The sequence below is a fragment of the Homalodisca vitripennis genome, chromosome 1 (assembly GCF_021130785.1).
Source record: "Homalodisca vitripennis isolate AUS2020 chromosome 1, UT_GWSS_2.1, whole genome shotgun sequence".
NCBI lineage: Eukaryota > Metazoa > Arthropoda > Insecta > Hemiptera > Cicadellidae > Homalodisca > Homalodisca vitripennis.
The window spans coordinates 159,006,091-159,024,377 of NC_060207.1; the positions used below are offsets into that span (position 1 = coordinate 159,006,091).

At 32.4% G+C, this 18,287-nt stretch overlaps 1 protein-coding gene across 9 annotated transcripts in view; it reads right to left on the bottom strand.

Annotated features, from left to right (window-relative positions):
* LOC124375096 (trichohyalin) overlaps positions 1 to 18,287 on the bottom strand; it is a 91,130-nt gene that overhangs the window by 29,465 nt on the left and 43,378 nt on the right. For all 9 annotated transcript variants that reach the window (XM_046833257.1, XM_046833231.1, XM_046833249.1 and 6 more), the window contains one exon: positions 7,181 to 7,332. In XM_046833257.1, the coding sequence (XP_046689213.1) occupies positions 7,181 to 7,332 (152 nt within the window). The remainder of the gene's footprint in view (positions 1 to 7,180; positions 7,333 to 18,287) is intronic.

The window sequence follows — 18,287 nt, forward strand, 5'->3', positions numbered from 1 at the left end:
AAACACATATTAATGTATCAATTAAAATAAAATATTAGCTCAACTTAATAAAAATTTTAGAAGTGTGTTTTTCTCAATAAATTAAGATGTTTATAAAATTAATATCATATAAATAATCAATAAAATAATCTCAATAAAATTAACATTTATATATTTGGAAAAGGAGATTAACTATGTTCTACTTTTTTAAACCAAAAATATTTTATTTTATAAGGTTATAAAAAATACATATATGCTTATAAAATATTATTATATTTTCTGAAATACTAATTCTAATACAGGTGATAGGTTTTCATTATTATTGTTTACTAATAATAGTACTGGGGAACTCTGTGACCCAATTTGAACTCACTGTGCTGGCAGATTTCACCCCCTTCAAAATTGTAATGCCCGTTAAATATGTAAAAATTAGAGGAAAGACTTTTGTTCCCCCCTTCAATTCTTATATTGTGGTACCCTCAGTAGTTCACTAGAACAGATGACCTAGGTTCCGAAACTAATTGCATAGTGCAAATTTCAAATTCATGATTACTATATTGAATCTATTAAAAATAATGATGCCAACTTTAATTTACAAAAAATTTGTTTTATCCTTGATTATTTTAATTTTAATATAGTTATAATTCTTTCAGCCATTAAAAATGAGGTACATATACTGGTGATCCAACTATTGCCCATACAAAAAGAAGAGAGAAACATTCCTTGGAACTGCTGTCATACTCCCTGAATAAATCTAGACTGGTTAAATACTTTTTTAAGTACCAAACATCTGAAACAAATATATTAAAGTGGAAGGTATTAATAATTTCATTCCTAAAATTTTAACTGAATCACCGAAATCTAAAACTTAAAGAAAATAGAACAAGAAGTCTCAATGGAACATCCATTCACAGCGTGATCTGTCAGATCTAGTACTACCATTGATTGACAAGACCTAGCGCAACACTGACGAATTCTGATGACCTCAGTGAGACATCTAGAACAAGAATTCTCACTGGAACAACTATTCACAGCATGATCTGTCAATCTGATCTACCATTGACAAGGTCTCGTGCAATAATGACAAATTCTGTTGACTGATCCAGTTGCTACCCTCATTGAGACATTTTGAACAAGAAGTCTCACTGGAACATCCATTCACAGCATGATCTGTCAGATCTAGTACTATCATTGATTGACAAGACCTAGCGCAACACTGACGAATTCTGATGACTACCCTCAGTGAGACATCTGGACCAAGAATTCTCACTGGAACATCCATTCACAGCGTGATCTGTCAGATCTAGTTCTATCATTGATTGACAAAGACCTAGCGCAACACTGACAAATTCTGATGACTACCCTCAGTGAGACATCTGGAACAAGAATTCTCACTGGAACAACCATTCACAGCGTGATCTGTCAGATCTAGTACTATCATTGATTGACAAGACCTAGCGCAACACTGAAAAATTCTGATGACTACCCTCAGTGAGACATCTGGAACAAGAATTCTCACTGGAACAACCATTCACAGCGTGACCTGACAGCTGATAAACCATTGACAAGGCCTTGTGCAACAATGACAAATTCTGTTGACTGATCCAGTTGCTACCCTCAATGAGATATCTAGATCTGGATTGCATTTGCTAAATCTACTTATTACCTTAAAATCTAAAATGTTTAATATACTTAATTAAGGAGGCGAAAAAGTATTTGATTTTGTGACATATTGAAATAAAACAATTGCAGCAGTGTAGTTGGTAACTTTCCCATTCATTATCAATTCTATTTATTTTCCAGTACTGTAGAGATAGCCTTTAAATATAATTCTATAGATAATAATAATGTCTACAGTTTATTTTGTCTCCTACGAGAAAGATATCCTGTAATATATGTGAGGCTTTGAATTAAGATGTTATAGGATTATAGGATGAATAACATTGGATAGATCACTAAGGCATGTGCTGAGCAGTGTCTCCATTCATGTCTTGGGTTCTCTGCTCCACTCTCATGATCTATTTTCTGTCAGTTAACACTCAGTTATATATAACACAGTCCTGAGAGGTGGACACTAATAGCTCAAGGTTAAAGACCCAAGAGGCCTGAGTTGTAGCAAACTGTTGATTTTTATTTTATCTTAGAATTATCATTATCTTAGAAATGACTTATATTAGATATGAAAGATTTTTTTAGAGTTTCTGATATATATATATATATAAATCCAAACATTCTTTTCCAGACTCATTAAAGATATAAGATTATATATATATATATATATATATATATATATATATATATATATATATATATCCTGAATAACGTATATATTTTTTGGAACAGAGCCAGTAAATGAGATTAATCTAGTTTGAGAACACATTGGTGTCTTGCCAAATGTAATCAAGGGCATCCAGTGCTAGAAATATCATTTGGATTGCATTTCCGGTGACATCAGAGAAACTTCCTAAATATTAACTCTTAACTTTGTCACAATCTAAATAAAACTTGAACTTGATTTTAAATGTGAGATCATTCATTTGGGTTTTGTTATCATGGCTTGAGACTCCAAATGGTCATGTTGAGTGTTGTCTATAAAGCAGTGTAAATATTAGAGACCTACTATTTTACAGCTTTAATGTATTTCAATTCCTTTTTTCTATATTTAAAGCAAACCATAAGTTTAGGCTAAGTATTGAATTTATTCATAAATCTGAATCTTCAAATTGCATAAAGAATAATTTATAACTTGCATTCACTTACCATTTGTTGGAAGCATAAGTTTTTATGTAATATTTATCTGTACATTTTAAATTCTAATTATCATGAAAAGAGACTAATGTACTGTAAAGTATAAAGTATTTGAAATCACATAATATACCCATAAAAATCTAAATAGTTTAAAACTCTATTAAAACAATTAAAAGAGAACAGTGAACTTTATGTATGTATTACTCATACAAATCTCTAGATCGTTAAAATATGTTTTATATTATTTGATTTAAATTTATGTTTAGTATAAAATACCAAATTTTCAAAAGCCCTCTGATGATTTTGATTACACTTTCACTACTGATGATTTACTAGAGATGCAAAAATTCTATCTCCACTAAACTTTTTTGTCACAAGATACGATTACGAGTAGTTTACATTTCAGGTGGATAACAATTTAATTCACCCCAAGGGAACGGTTAAATGTTTAGTACAATTTGGATGGCACACAAATTTATATAGTGGAATAATTTTACCTATGGAGACAGACAACTTACCCAAGACCAACATGAAGCTGAGCTTATGTATGTACTTTCAAGCTGGTGTGTTAGGGTTGGAGCAACTTTCATGTATTTCATTCTATAAAATTGAATCAATCGAGTTGACCTAGTACAGTCAACATGTTGAGTACTTGACAGGGCCTTCCTAAAAATCATATGATTGTCTCTCTGTGCGATAATTCTTGATAAAAAGGTTCTAGAGACTTCAGACTTGGTACATAGGGTTTTCCTGGTCCAAGGAAGAAATCTATTGATTTGTAACAGAATGAAAGACAAAAATAATATTCTAATATTTTGTAATTGAACCTAACCATGATGGCAATGAAAGATTACAGAGAGTAGACAAATTTCTAAACAGACTTGTGGACAACCACATGACATTTGATCACATGACGGTAACACAAGTGATGAAGTTACATTGTTGGACTGGTTGGTAAGACTTTTGTCACATTCTGTTGGGTCATTTTATACTCCTTGGATCGGTTTATTAAGGGTGAAAGATCAAGTTCACTAAAAAATTATATTGTATATAACCTAAACAATTTTTCTATTTAGGACATACAGACAAATTTTTGTTTATATATTTAGAGCTCTTTAAAGATATTTACTGTAAAAAATGTGCTATTCTTCACAATTTTTCTCACCATGAATTTTAATCTGGTTATGAGATTTAGGGAAATATGTGACTTTATTTTATATTAATTAGTACGTATTATAATTTCGGAGCAAAAAGAGTTAGTCTGTTTGGAATCCAAAATCATTCTTAAACTCGACTCCAAAATCTAATCAATCCACCAGAACCTTGCTGATTTATTTCAGCCTCTCCTAACCACATGGGTTCTTTGTTGTTGAACTACTTGAGGTTTAAATCTGTGGATCCAACCCAGATAACTCAAGTTCCAAGGACTTGGAAAGGTGCCAGAGATGGTAAACACTGTTCGCCACCAATTATATTTATCAAGTGGGGTATTAAAGTTTATATTGACGATGTAGGCGGACATGTGTATTCCTGTCTGAAACTGGCTCGCTGCGCATCGGCCCTCGCTTACTTGCTGACGTCAGAGCTGTATAGAGCTAACCCACCTGCTACAGAGATTGTGTATGCAGTGTTCAGTTCAATTAGTTTACACTATTTCTGTACCGACAAAACAGCTTGTGGTATTCCTAGGGAACATTTTCGGCCTTTCACTAACAAACAAGTTATTGTTTGGTGTGAACCTCTCAAAATACTTTGTAATGTTGAAATTGTAGATCGTATTCTCAAGAGCTAAGATAAGTATTAGACCCTGTTGAAATGTCACCAAGGAGAGTTAAGGTAAATATCCTACTTCGTTACACCAGTCTCCCAATTTTCATTATTATTATTCTCAGATCATTGATGCAATAAATATAATTAAATGTTTTAGCTTTTATCAAATCAAATGAAAGAATATTTTAGCTACAACACTAGAACCTTTATAATCCCCTCTCAACAACTTTAGTTGTTAGAGACAAAATTCAAAAATAATGTTATATATAACCACTATAAGATCTTTTTAATGTTATATAGCTTGTCTTGATTTTGAAAAAAGCAACATTTATGGCAATGAAGCTAGGGACTGGTACACACTTTCTTGTTAAAAATCACTATCTTTAATTTTGTTGACTCATAAAAGTAAGTTAAATAATAAAACTTAAGTAGCACATAAGGTTTAGTACACCCAGGATAAACAAATTGTCAGTGTAACGTTACTGTTAAAAAACAAAAACAAAGCTACACAATATGAGTTTGGTATAGGTGTTTGTTTGTTAGATAGAATAGCATTCAGAGTGCATTTAATGAAAAGAACATTTTTTTTCCAGAGTAAAATTAGTGGATAACAATTCCTCCATGTTTTTTCCACAACATATAGTTACAAGTACAGTAATATAAACTAATAGAACCAATCAGCAAAAAGTTCCACATTTTCCCATGGTACTTTTCAAACTTTCCCAAACCCAAACACATTGTGCTAATGCAGCCACCTATTGGTTACTAGTAAGTTAACTGTACTCACAGGTAATTATAGACGTTTGTGTTTAAATGGTGTGACTTAAAAATGTGGATCAGGTGTGTAATAAAACTTTCAGATACCTGGAGTGAATTCACTCTTTTGGAATTGTCAATACATGTAGCGTAGTTAAGGGTGTTTGTGAGGGTTACAAGACTTCTCCCCCATGAAGTCTCTTATGGTAGACTCTTAAGCATAATTTATAATGGAAAAGTATTGGAAATATTAATGAACACTACAGGAATAAAACAATAGGAAGCCAGCTAATGTATACTTGATTATTGTAACTCGTAGTAATTTGTTTTTTATAGGCTTCTTCTAATAGGCTGGACAGTCTTAAGAAAAGATATTCTACAGTGTTTGTTTAGTACATACTATGTAAAGCTCTTTTATTGATTTTCAGTTTGTTTGCTGAACTGTACTGTTAATTTAGTTGCAGATGTTTTTAATTTTTATATCTTTTATGCGGTTCGTCACATGGGAAGAGGCATTGATCAGCTGAATTCAGACCTAAAGGGAGTTGTCAGAGTTATCAGTGGACTTAATTTTTAATGTTGAAAAGTGCACCAATGGTTCTTCATACAGCACCTCACCTTAGAAGAGGCCCTTAATTGGAGGTGGCATGAAGGTATTGCTGAACGATGAGGATCTGGTGGTTTGTGAAAAAGTAAAGACTTTTATATTTTGTTGGCGAGCAGCTTTACTTTCTCTGCCCATATCACTTATGCTATCCAGTATGCCTTGGGCAGGATAAGGGGCAGAGTCAATAATTTGCCGTCAGCGACTGCAAAACTGAAGCACACACAGTCTCTGGTCCTATCAATGTTTTTCCGCTACGATCTGCATGTGGTAATAGCACTTTAACAGGTGATAAATAAGGTGGTAAATTATTCTTATTCTTGATTCTGAGCAAATATAAAAATTCAGAACTATCTATGCCTTTTGGTTTACTTCAATCTGGGAATATTCAATTCTTTATAACAGTATACTACTATTGTACTATCAATGACAACCACGTGCAGGACAGGATGCTTACACACTCTTACTGACTTACAGGGTTTTTCTATCAATAAATCTCAGTACCAGAACCCAATTGTTTTAACCCAAGTTGTACATAAATGCTCCATTCTGGGTTCCTATCTAAAGGAAGTAGCTTAATATCTGTGTCATAGAAGTCATAATTACATTTATGCAAAGTATAAGGGCTTTAGGCATCTCACTCCAAGAACTCTTCCTGAGCAACAATCAATCTGTATAAAACTTCATCTGCAGTGTTGCTTTAAGACAGCATTACAACTGCAAAAGTAAGCTGTTCTGGGGCAATTGAAAGGCAGCCTATGACACACATCAGTGTGGAGTTGAACATGAAAGACTTTCTCATTGTTCATTGAACTCATTGCAAGTGATCATGAACTGAGAATCTGAAAGAAGCAGATTACTCATAATCCAGCCCACTAATTTTATTATCCTGCAAGCACTTTACAAATATCTGTTCAATGCAAGTAGTATGAGTATTCTGATACAAGCAGTCCTCGACTCAGATGCTAATGTTGTCTAGTATACCTACACTGTTCTACATGATGCCCTTGTAGGACATCCTTGATAGGTATAGAACTAAGAAAAAACACTTTAATCAATTTCCCCAAAGCACTTTAAAATGTCCAGTACTATAAAAATACACGGAAAGAGAAAAAAGCATAACTGTTTAAATACTGATGAGTAAAATGAGTATAATCAAGATACTATTTTATAAAATGTATATGTGTACAGAATTTTACTATATTAATTTTCACGTGAGCCTAACTGAAATTTGGTGGGAGATGTTCTTCCTCCCAGTACTTTATGCTGGTTGGTGCCATCAATACAAAGACAAATAGAGAAAAGATGTTAGGCTCAACTTACGATCCATGCCGCCTGACTTGACCATGACGTCGTGCTGGAGCTCGTCTATCTGACACAGCAGCTTGTTGGACTCCAGTTCTCGAGCGCACAGACGAGCCGCCAGGTCTCCCACCTTCTCCTGGATCTGCGTCTCTTGGTTCACAAAGTTCTTCCTACAAAAAGGTATTCAAAATTAGTGATTAATTGATATAAATAATGATTTAATGGATGGCATTATCTTTCTTTCTGTGGCATAGTTAGCATTATACAGTATTATCTTTGAAAGCTCATCAATATCAAACAGAAAAAGAATAATTGCCTAGATAATAATTTTTTCAAAAAATGGAAAACCAATCTCATTTGTATTATAGACTACATTTTTGTGGGCCAAGGACAGATTATGTGACTCTTGTGTCCTTAGACTATAATAAATTAAGGACACTAGTGCCTCACAGAAGAAATTATTAATAAGAAGAAAGAAAGAAGAAAATGTGGATAGTGAACAAAGAAGAGTGAAGTACAAACAGTTAAACCATGAAAGAGATTCTGAACTGAAAAAAGAAAGAGAAGAAATGGATTAAAGAAAAATAAAAATGAAATTCCTATACTGGAATATGAATATCTTATTATTGTTACGTTTAGTCAGTTATAGCAATACAATATTTATTTAGAATAATATTTTAATTTCAATTCCATATTATAATACAAGTAAGCATATACTGAGTATGTGTTATCATGCTTTCTACTGCAGACTACAAACATTGTACCCAGGGCAGCTTGTCCCAGTGGCTGACTCTTTGAAAATCCCTGATTGTGATGATATACCAATCGTAAAAAACTATTTTTCATATGGGAACCACACAAATTATTACCAGTAATATTAACTGAATGTGACTTCTTAGATATTATTTCTCATTTATTTGTATTGACAATTTATTGTTAATGTGGAAAAGAAACTCCATAGTCATTAAAGTTAGAATTAGGTGACAGTTTGTACATGTGAAACTGTGCACATATGCCATAAGTTGAGAGCAGTTAGTTTCCTACTGAAATCTTCCAAAGGTACAAGTACTAGTTCATTATCAGGATAATCCATGACATTTAGTATTTGTTCTACTCTGTCTTAAATTATTATAAATTCAGAAATTAGCAGCTTTGTTTTCTGTTATCAAGATTCCTATAGAATCTTATATTAAAATTGAAAAGCAAAGAAATTATTTTATAACTTGTTTACAGCAAGATATTAAACATGTAACGTTCGGGGATAGTGTTATTATTTTGAAGTGAATTACAATAAGATGTTCTGAAATAAATACTGTTTAGTATCAAAACCATATACTAATGAAAGGGTTAAATATTTTCTTAGTAGAATTTTTTTAACAGAATAAGAGCACTGAATATATTTTGGAAAAGAATTGAAAAGAGATGATATGGCAGAAATCACTGACAATAAATAGAGATTATTTATTGGCTGAAATGCTACAATATTTTTGAAAAGCAAGAGAAGAATGTGGAATAATGACCAATTTTTTTATACTTCGATAGTATTATTGGAGAATATATGAAATACACATTACAGAAATAAGAGTAAACATCGTGATTGAAAAGGAAGGTGTAAAAGATTCTTTTATAGGCTTACACAGTTACAAAAAACTAAGTAAAAGAATATTTATTATTTATAGTTTTATGAAGCTCAAATATGAACTCTAAGAAGAAAATATAAAAAGAGATCACGATTTAGGTTTAGAGGAGAATGGTGGGTGTAGAATATTAAAATAAATTAAGAAATTGTGAGAAAGAAAAATACAGAAGAGTAAATTAATTGGATGGGACAAGTATTAAGAGAAATTTTTGAAGGGAAAGTTGGAAAAAGTGGAAAGGAAAGTAAAAAGAAAATTCATATATGTTGGATGATGTAAGATTTGAGATATAGGGGAGCATAATTTATTTTGTTATGACAAAGAGATCTACTTGAGAAAAGACAATTCACGTGTTCTTCTTTTAATTGAATTAAATAGTGCAACAATTTTTCTCTGGTTATATTACCATTGTGACTTTGTACAAATATTTGACATTTTGTTTCACTTTTTCCACATTACTAGAGGATTCTGGGAGGTTTAGATTCAGACAGTGTTAGTAGGGTCCCCGTGACCCCATGGTCAGTGGTAGTTTTATTCTAAATCAAACAGTAAATTTCTTTCCAAAAAAACACAAAGACTTTGTTTGAGACAACTTTAGTCATTTAATGTACTATAAAAAGTAATAAAAATCACTTAATACAGCTTTAAATGAGTTTTTTTTGTTTGGATCACATTTAGTTTTAGGTACAAACAGTATAATTTATCATGCTTAAACTTTTTCAAACTTCAAATCTCTGAAAAGAATAAAGGCTCTCTGAAAATACTAATAAATTAGACTTCATTAAAATCATACCACCTGTATAATCTCTATTGAGATGGTACAGATGTAGGGCTTAATTTAATGTAATATAATAATATTATATAAATTGAATACGAGTATTATAATAATAATATAGTAATATTAATATACCATAATACAACAGCGGGCAACAAATGTTTTAACCCAACATTTTAATTATTTAGATCTGTTATTTATTTTGGAAAAATCTTTTTTTAAATAGCTATTATACTGTATTTCCTGGAAATCTAATGGAGCTGTAAATAGTAAAACGTTTCATCAAAACCCTTGCATACAGTAGAAACACATATTAGATCAATTATATTTTAAATCAAGTGGTCCAAAAACGAATATTTCCAATAAAAACAAAAATTTAACAATAAATCTAAATTTTTCTTGGGCTATCAAAATACCGTAAAGTAAAACAAACACTTTCATTTATCTTGAAATATAATGTTCTTATTCCTAAGCATAAGTGAAGACGAATTTTAAATGTCCATGATAGTTTAAAAGTTCTTGGTGTGTTTATTAATTTTTGGATGATTTTTACCTCTGAACAAAATTTAGGAACATTCTTTTACAGTTCCGTGAACAATTTTTATATAATTAGTAATTGATCACTAGTATAATCTAGGAATCGTAAAAGGGTTTTTGTATATTTTTAGATAGAAAAGATTAAATCTGTTCTGGCTGGCTTATTACACAATGAGTTAAAAAAACATAAAGACTTCTCTTTGTCCATTTAACTCTGTGTTGTGCGAGTCGAGCCAACAGGTTTGAGCCAACAGGTACGGCTGTTGTTATTTCTGCCTCCTTGTCACGGGTTGCTCATAAGCTTCGAGCTCCTCCCCCTCTCTGCTTACTAACAGCTGACCAGGTTCATTGCCAGATGATCTTTTACATTTCAAGACATTTTTACAATGAACATAAATGTAATGTTATGTGCATGATATGAGTCTTTCATAACATTGGTTAACCATAACTACGATCATGGATTTAAGCATTATTAAGAGGCCACATGTACAAAATAATGGTTGCCATATTATTTATGTTAAGTCAAGGAATAACATTAGCAAACTTTGAAAATAGTTAATCTTTTTAAATGGATAAATGTATATTATTAAAGAAAAAATAAAAAAATCAGCAAAAGCCTCAGAAATAAATTTTAATTTATCAACAAGATGGGTTCCTTCTCCATATGATGACACCTTAGTTAAAATATTCATGTAACGAATAATAATAATCTGTTCGATAACTCTTGATAGAAAGTTCACAGACTTAAGACAGTATGTAGGTTTGGTTCTTTGTATTTCTGAATATTAAAAATTAGTAAGCTGCCACTAGAAGACAGACATGATAGTGGTTTTACATTTTATTCTCAAATTTTCCTCAAAACCCCTAAATTTGTTTTGAAATTTTATGTTTATGTATTTTAAATCATACATTCACAAGGTTGTAGTTTCCATTTAAAGCTTTGAGCTCATATCTCTTTGAAAGAGATCTTACCAAGCCTTGAGATAGATAAATGAATATCTCAAAGTATAATTATATCATTTATGCAAACAACATTTGAAAAGCTCATTTTACAATTCTGAATATCTTCAAAAGTTATTAATCAGGGAGAACTTTTGAATACTTTTGTTAGTGGGTATAGTCAGGGGGTATACACTCGTACAAATATACCACTACCCCTGGAATGGCAAATAAGAGAATTTATCATGCCTTTTACACATGAAACAAACCAAAACTAATGTTTTGAAAAAGAATTAAACCCTTTCCTCTTAGAACTATACATTCTTTAAAGTTCAGGATTCCTGGACCTCGTATCTACTATACAGTGTGAGTTAGAAGTATGGATACACACACTCTGTTTAGTTTTTGATGGATAAAGATGAAGGGATGGAACACCTTTTAGGAAATAGAAGTAAACTTTTTAGTTACTGTTACAACTTTGCCCATTTCCCCAAAATGGGATTTTGATAGGATGGCTCAAAATTTCTAAATGTAAAGACCCATTAAGTGGCTCATTTAAAGGTTTTGACAAAATAAGAACAGTGGAAATTAGAATTTTCTATCTCAACCCAGCACAAAATGACAGCTTATTTAAATTAATTAAAAATTAATTGAGGCAAAACATCCACAATCAGAAGGTAATGAACTTCAATAGACAACCACTTTCCTTACAAACTCAAACCTGTTTTATAGTTTGTTATTACCTGCTGCAGGGCAGTCCTACCTTATTTTATCAGTTTTGAGGAAGTACAGTATCCAGTTCAGTTTCTGGTTGGAATTAACAAAGTTAAGAGGTGTGATAATTTACGTTGAAATCGAGTATTTAAGTGAACAATATCAAGTTTTTACAATAGGTTTGGACATTGTCAAACTGTTCTGGGACAGCAGTTTTAACATCTGATATAAAAAAACACTGGTAGTAAGTTTTAGCCGTTTTACTAACGTAATTGTAATTACTATTCCTACTGAAACTTTATATTTTAAAAATTTAAACTCCTCCCCCAAAACCCCATTTTTGGAATATGGTTCGCTTTTGTTTCCTAGAGGGTGTCTTGAGTGTCATTTTTCTAGCTTTGTCCATTGAAGGTTGAGCAGGACCCATCCATGGTTTTAACTTAATTAATTTCAATGAGCTGCCATTTTGTACTGAGCTGAGATAGAGTACTAGGTTAGTTTCCACTGTTCTTCTTCTTTTATCGAGACCTTTCAAATGAGGTGTCACTTAATAGGCCTTTTCATTTAAACATTTATAGCCGCCCCTAAAAATCCCATTTTGTAACAGTGACTAAAAAGTTCCCTTCTATTTCCTAGAAAGGTGTCCCGGATTCCATCCCTCCATCTTTATCCATCAACAGCTAAACAGAGTGTATTAATACTTTTAACTCACACTGTATAGCTTTATAATATGAATATCATTTTCCAGTAGTCAGTGTGAACATACTTCCTGAAAAGTTGTCTTATTACGCTACCATAAAAAGATTAGTTTCTCTGAGACGAGTTTCTCTAACGTTTCCTTGAGCTTGTAATAATTGTATTTTCATAATAAAAGAAATAATTTGAGGAAGGAGGGGATATGTACACTAAACTTGATCTTCACACTGAATATTTGCTAGCAGCAACTATATATATCTTACAACAAGATTATTTATCGTCTTCCCAAATATAGTCAAGTTTAAATTTCATACTATGGGAAAGGCTCACAAGGACACGGATATATCGTGTGTCTGTTGCCTGTGGTATCGGACGATTGTGGTCGGGTACTGTAACTACGGCGTGCGTGGAGGCAGGGTTTCATTTCAAACTTAGGTATCAGTAGAAATATGGATGAAAGATAATCCAAATCTAGCAATCTCACTTAGGTTAATTGTTAGAATTTTCTAGTGATGCGCGAGCCTTACAAATGATAGTTCCTGCGTCTGGCCGTCAAATTCCGCTATTAACCGATCTGGATTTGCAATGACAAAATATTCGAGCGATAATACCGTTTTGTATTTTTCTGTAAAATAGTAATGCATATTTTAGTTTTTACTTACATTTATACTGTTAAAATAGCGTCTACCTCCGCTGTGACAACTAATTTAAAAAAATAATGATTTTGTAAAATAATATACTACACATGAATATTCATGTTTTCATAGTGAATAATAACAGCAGAGTCTACGGGTGTAAATGTGACACACATTTAATTAATTATTCTCTTCTAGGAAACTCCATCTTGCACATTCTTCTGACAAGTGGGCCAAGTCGAGTGAGTCGACTGGAGCAACTCCAGGCCAGCAGATGTGATTCATGTCCAGTCAGCTGTTCCATTGTCTAGGTGATTCACGGAGCCCGACAGTGATGTCATTCATGTGCCTAGGAACGGTAGTAAAAGTAGTTGAGGTCAGGTGGATCGTGAGTCATCATCATGAATGAATAGGTCTGATGGTCGGTTTTGCTATTCGGCATTCTTTCGCGGATGCTTATATCAGAGTATCCGATCTTCCGCTAACCAAGCTTGTCGTATGACATCTAACCAATGTGTCAAAATAAAACAAAACAAATTAAAAGTATTAAATTACGCACTCTAGGTTGGCATTACTTCAGATAATCAATGGGGATATAAAACTAAACAAAACATGCTCCCGTGAAATATAATAATTTGGTTTAACACATGTGATAAAAACGTATTAGTTACTAATTTCAAAATGGCGGCAGTTTTAAAATTTGGGTGACACATTCCACGAAACCCTGATATTAGAACAGTTAATAAGAGAAATGAAAACTAGCTCATAAAAGGCAACAGTTCAATATTTCATTGGTAAATGATTAGGCGTTAAATAACGAAAAAACGTTATTTCTATTGTTGACATGAAAATAGATCCTAATTAGACTTCCTTACATCTGATTATATATATATATATATATATATATATATAATAGGTATAAAAGAAAACAAAACACGTTTCTTCAAATCGAAATGCTTAATATTTCGTTACTTTTCAGTAACATTATCAAAAGCATGTATATAATAAAATATAAACAAACAAAAGAATTAAGGTTATAAAAACATTTCAAACAACAAAAACATATGGTATCAAAACAAGTAAATTAATTAAACATGTAACCTTTCCTAAACACAGAGATAGATAAAATGTTTGAATAATAAATTTAAATTTAAATTTACTGTGTCTCAAATTTAATCCAACTGGTGATTTTGATTGAAGAGCCACTATGTTAGCTTGTTCATATCTTCTTAGTAATAATTTGGTGTAGTCTTTATTGTTATAATTTTGAAACTTCTTGATGCCAATTAGAGAGAAACAATTTTCAAAGGTTTTATTGTGTTGGACAGCATGTGCAGATACGGGTCTAAGTAAATTTTGATGTCGAACATCGGCACGATGATTGTTCATCCTCAGCCTAAGTGACGTAGATGTTTCTCCAATGTAGTCTTTAGGGCAATGTTGACAGGATAATTTATATACTACATTTTCACTGTTACATGTGATTTCTTCTGCTATAGAATATTTTTTGTGCGTAAGACAGCTTTTGTAACAGTTTGTAGATTGCATCATACTGCATATTCCACAGCGTGGTTTATTGCATGGATGGTATTTGTGTTTGAAATTTTGACTGTTGTCTTTATCTTTAATATATTTTGGATGAACCAATAGATTTTTCAAATTTGGTGGACTTTTGAAAATAATTCTAGGAGGTCTATTAAAAAGATCCTTTGTTTCTGGAGATTGTTCCAATATTTTGTAGGCGGTCTTAATAATTCCATTTACTTTGTGTAATCCAGGATGGTACTGAGTTACAAATTTGGCATCTTTTTCAACAACACTTAAAACATGGGTTGTATTTTTAGGCCTAGCTATTTCACTTTTAATCAATTCTGAAGGGTATCCTCTGTTGATTAATGAATTTGATAATGTTGTTACATAATTTTGGAAGTCAGTGTCATCTGTACATAGATTCTTAGCTCTTAGAGCAAGGCCCTTGGGTATAGATTTCTTTATATACTGTGGATGACAGCTATCATAATGTAAATATTGCATACTGTTTGTGTCGTTGACATGAATTTTAGTTTTAAAACGATCGCTATTTAATAAAACGTCTACATCAAGAAAGGTCACAGAATTTGTCGATGTTTTCCAGGTGAAATTTAGTGATGAAAAATCATTTAATTCTTCTAGGAATTGTTTCAAATGTTCCATTCCATTATTCCAAACAAGAAATATATCATCAATATAACGAAACCAAGCCAAGGGTTGAAAGTGTTGGGTTGATAAAAAGTTTTTCTCGAGTAACCCCATAAAAAGATTGGCGTATGAAGGAGCCATTTTTGTCCCCATCGCTGTGCCCTTTATTTGAAGAAAGTTTTTGTCTAGAAACTTAAAATTGTTCATAGTCAAAATCATAGTAATTAAATGAGTGATAAAATTAGAAGTGGGTAAAGTGTTTTTCGGTCTTTCATCTAAAAATTTCCCAATTGCTTCCACGCCCTCGTCATGTGGAATATAGGTGTAGAGTGATTCTACGTCAACTGTAGCTAATATTACTTCACCAGATAATGGTTGAGGAATTTCCGATAGTCTTTCTAAGAAATGCATATATATATATATATATATATATATATATATATATATATATATATATATATATATGCATCTTAAGTTGTTATAATCCAATCATAACAATTAACGTACCTAACTGTTGTCTTTTTATATTTGATCTGTTGACAATCTTTTTATTTGTACATAATATTTTGTAACATTTGGCTTACAAGTTTTAAAATGACCACCATTTTCAAACTATAGAAAATGCTTTAGGTTATACTCGTACTTTAGTAAATATTCATGTCAAATTGCTAGTCTGTAACATACAAAGTTTTAGAGTTGCAATGTATAAAAAACACACACAAACATGCAGTTGCTAAACGAAGCAAGCGAGCTAGAACAGTATGTTCCCAAGCAAACGATATGGCTTGTTTTGTGTTTAATGTAGGCCTGCTATCATTGCCCAAAGATGTGTCTACGTCTCTCAAAGCACCCAATATACAAGTATATAAAGGTTGCTTTTAAGTAGCATCACATGGTCAACTTGTATGATAAAATACTAGTCGGTGAATCACCTGGGGACAAACAAACACGACATACAGCCAATCGTCTGTCAGGACAGGCCATTGTGTCACTATTGCAACACTTGCTCTACTCCCCGCAGTCTACTCCTTTAAAAATAAACACAGCCAGGGACCGGTAGGTAGGCCTAGTTATTTTCAGCATTACTTTCATCAGATATTCGAGAACCAAATATCCTTGTAGAGAATAAGCAATTAATTTTTAACTGAACAACATTCACAAGCAATTGCGCAAAACGTTTGAAAACAAAAGAAGGTGTTTTTAGGTATTGTACCTGTTGCATAGTCGCGAAATTGAAAATGTAAACGTTTCCCTCGCTCTTATCATTATAACAAACAATGTGGAATTTTTAGCGACAAAATGATTGATTATTGCTAAAAACATGATTGTGGTTTAAACTCGACAATGTTTATGTTAGCTAGAAGACTTCTTCGCCTGTGCGTTTTGCAGAAAACCTGAAAGATGGTCCCACTAGAGTTTAAACATTGCCATTGTGTTTAATTCAATGACAACACCACCGTGAGTAGAAACATGTGTTGTAAAGACTTCATAAATAAATGATGAATGCCGATTTAGATGCTGATTTTTCTTAAAAGTATTTAGTATTTTTTTATACCTGTTACATCAACAAACAAAAAGTGAATTAGGCGATTAGAGAAAGTATTCTAAAAACGTAGAAAACTACTTTGCGGTACAAAATATATTTTCTAAACTTGTATTTTATTGTTAACCAGGTACATAACCTCACTTAATAAATAATAATTGTAATATCTATCATAAGAACGAAATAAATTTGTAATGTTTTATTCAACATGACGAAAGAGACAAATAATACATACCTCACATAAAATACGATTGGAAGAGTTTGTGTTGCCAATGAGCAATAAATACTATTGTAACCTTGTTTTTATGAAGACATTGCTCAATATCCTGTTAAACCAATAGCAGTAGGTCTACATATAATAGATGATCATAAAAGAACCCTGGTTGGTCCCATCAAGAATTGTATGTGTTAGCTGTGGTACTCAAGGTGTGAAAAATAATTCATATTTAAAACTATAAACTTTGGGGAACATTTGGGATAATCGCAGGACTCGTCTGGTTCGTGCGTCACTCCAACGTAAATAAGGTCAAGTAAATCGGTATCGGGCGTTTCTATTTATGGATAAAGTGCAGAACTTATAGACATATAAATCCACACACTGAAAATAGCATATGGTCGAACGTGGTATCACGCTTACACCTATCTTTTCGTACGTTACTCAAGGATAGCTAATGCAAACAAAATAGGCAGTTTGTGCTCTTTGTTGGTAACACTAAATTATCGGATTGTTAGCATTTGCTAGTCTAAATTGCATTATTGAAATTGTCTAAATGTACTTAGTATTTGCAGAAAACGCGACAACTGACAAAAAACGATAGAAAAATGATGTTGTTCAAAGTTAAAACACACAGGTAAAAGTTCTCCGAAATCAAAGAAATTTCGATATTTTCTTTTCAACACTGTGTTGAAAAATCAGTCCGCAGCCAATGAAACTGCGATCAAGCCAGTAACGTACTGGAGAATATTAGCACTGCATCTAATAGTTAAGCATGTTATGTTTGTCATTCTGTACACTGCGACGCTGAGATGAAATTTTATTATTTTAGGGGTTAAAGATGTGTTAAAAAGTGAACGCGGAACAATATTAGGGTTAATACGCTATGAAAACTATGAATGTCGTGTGTCTCATAATTAGGGAGAAAGGTGTCTCGTGTTCTCTATATATGTATAGGACTTCCAGCAGCGCCTCGATCCATTTATACAGTTTTTGGATTTCAGGTCAATTGACTGCGATGTAATTATTGTATTATTAGGCCTGCAGAGGTAATGTTATGCTACTTATATGAGCAGCTACAGTTCTCGCAAACAGTACTGAATTGCGTTCAAAGGCTACTTAGATTCTTGCAGAGAAGATATAGATTTAACATTACGGTGTTCGGTTGCCAGTGCGCAGCCAGCTTGCCAAGTGCGCCTCGGTTCGTAGATTCCTATCAACTGGTAAGATCTCATAGTCTGTAGAAAGTGGTTATTC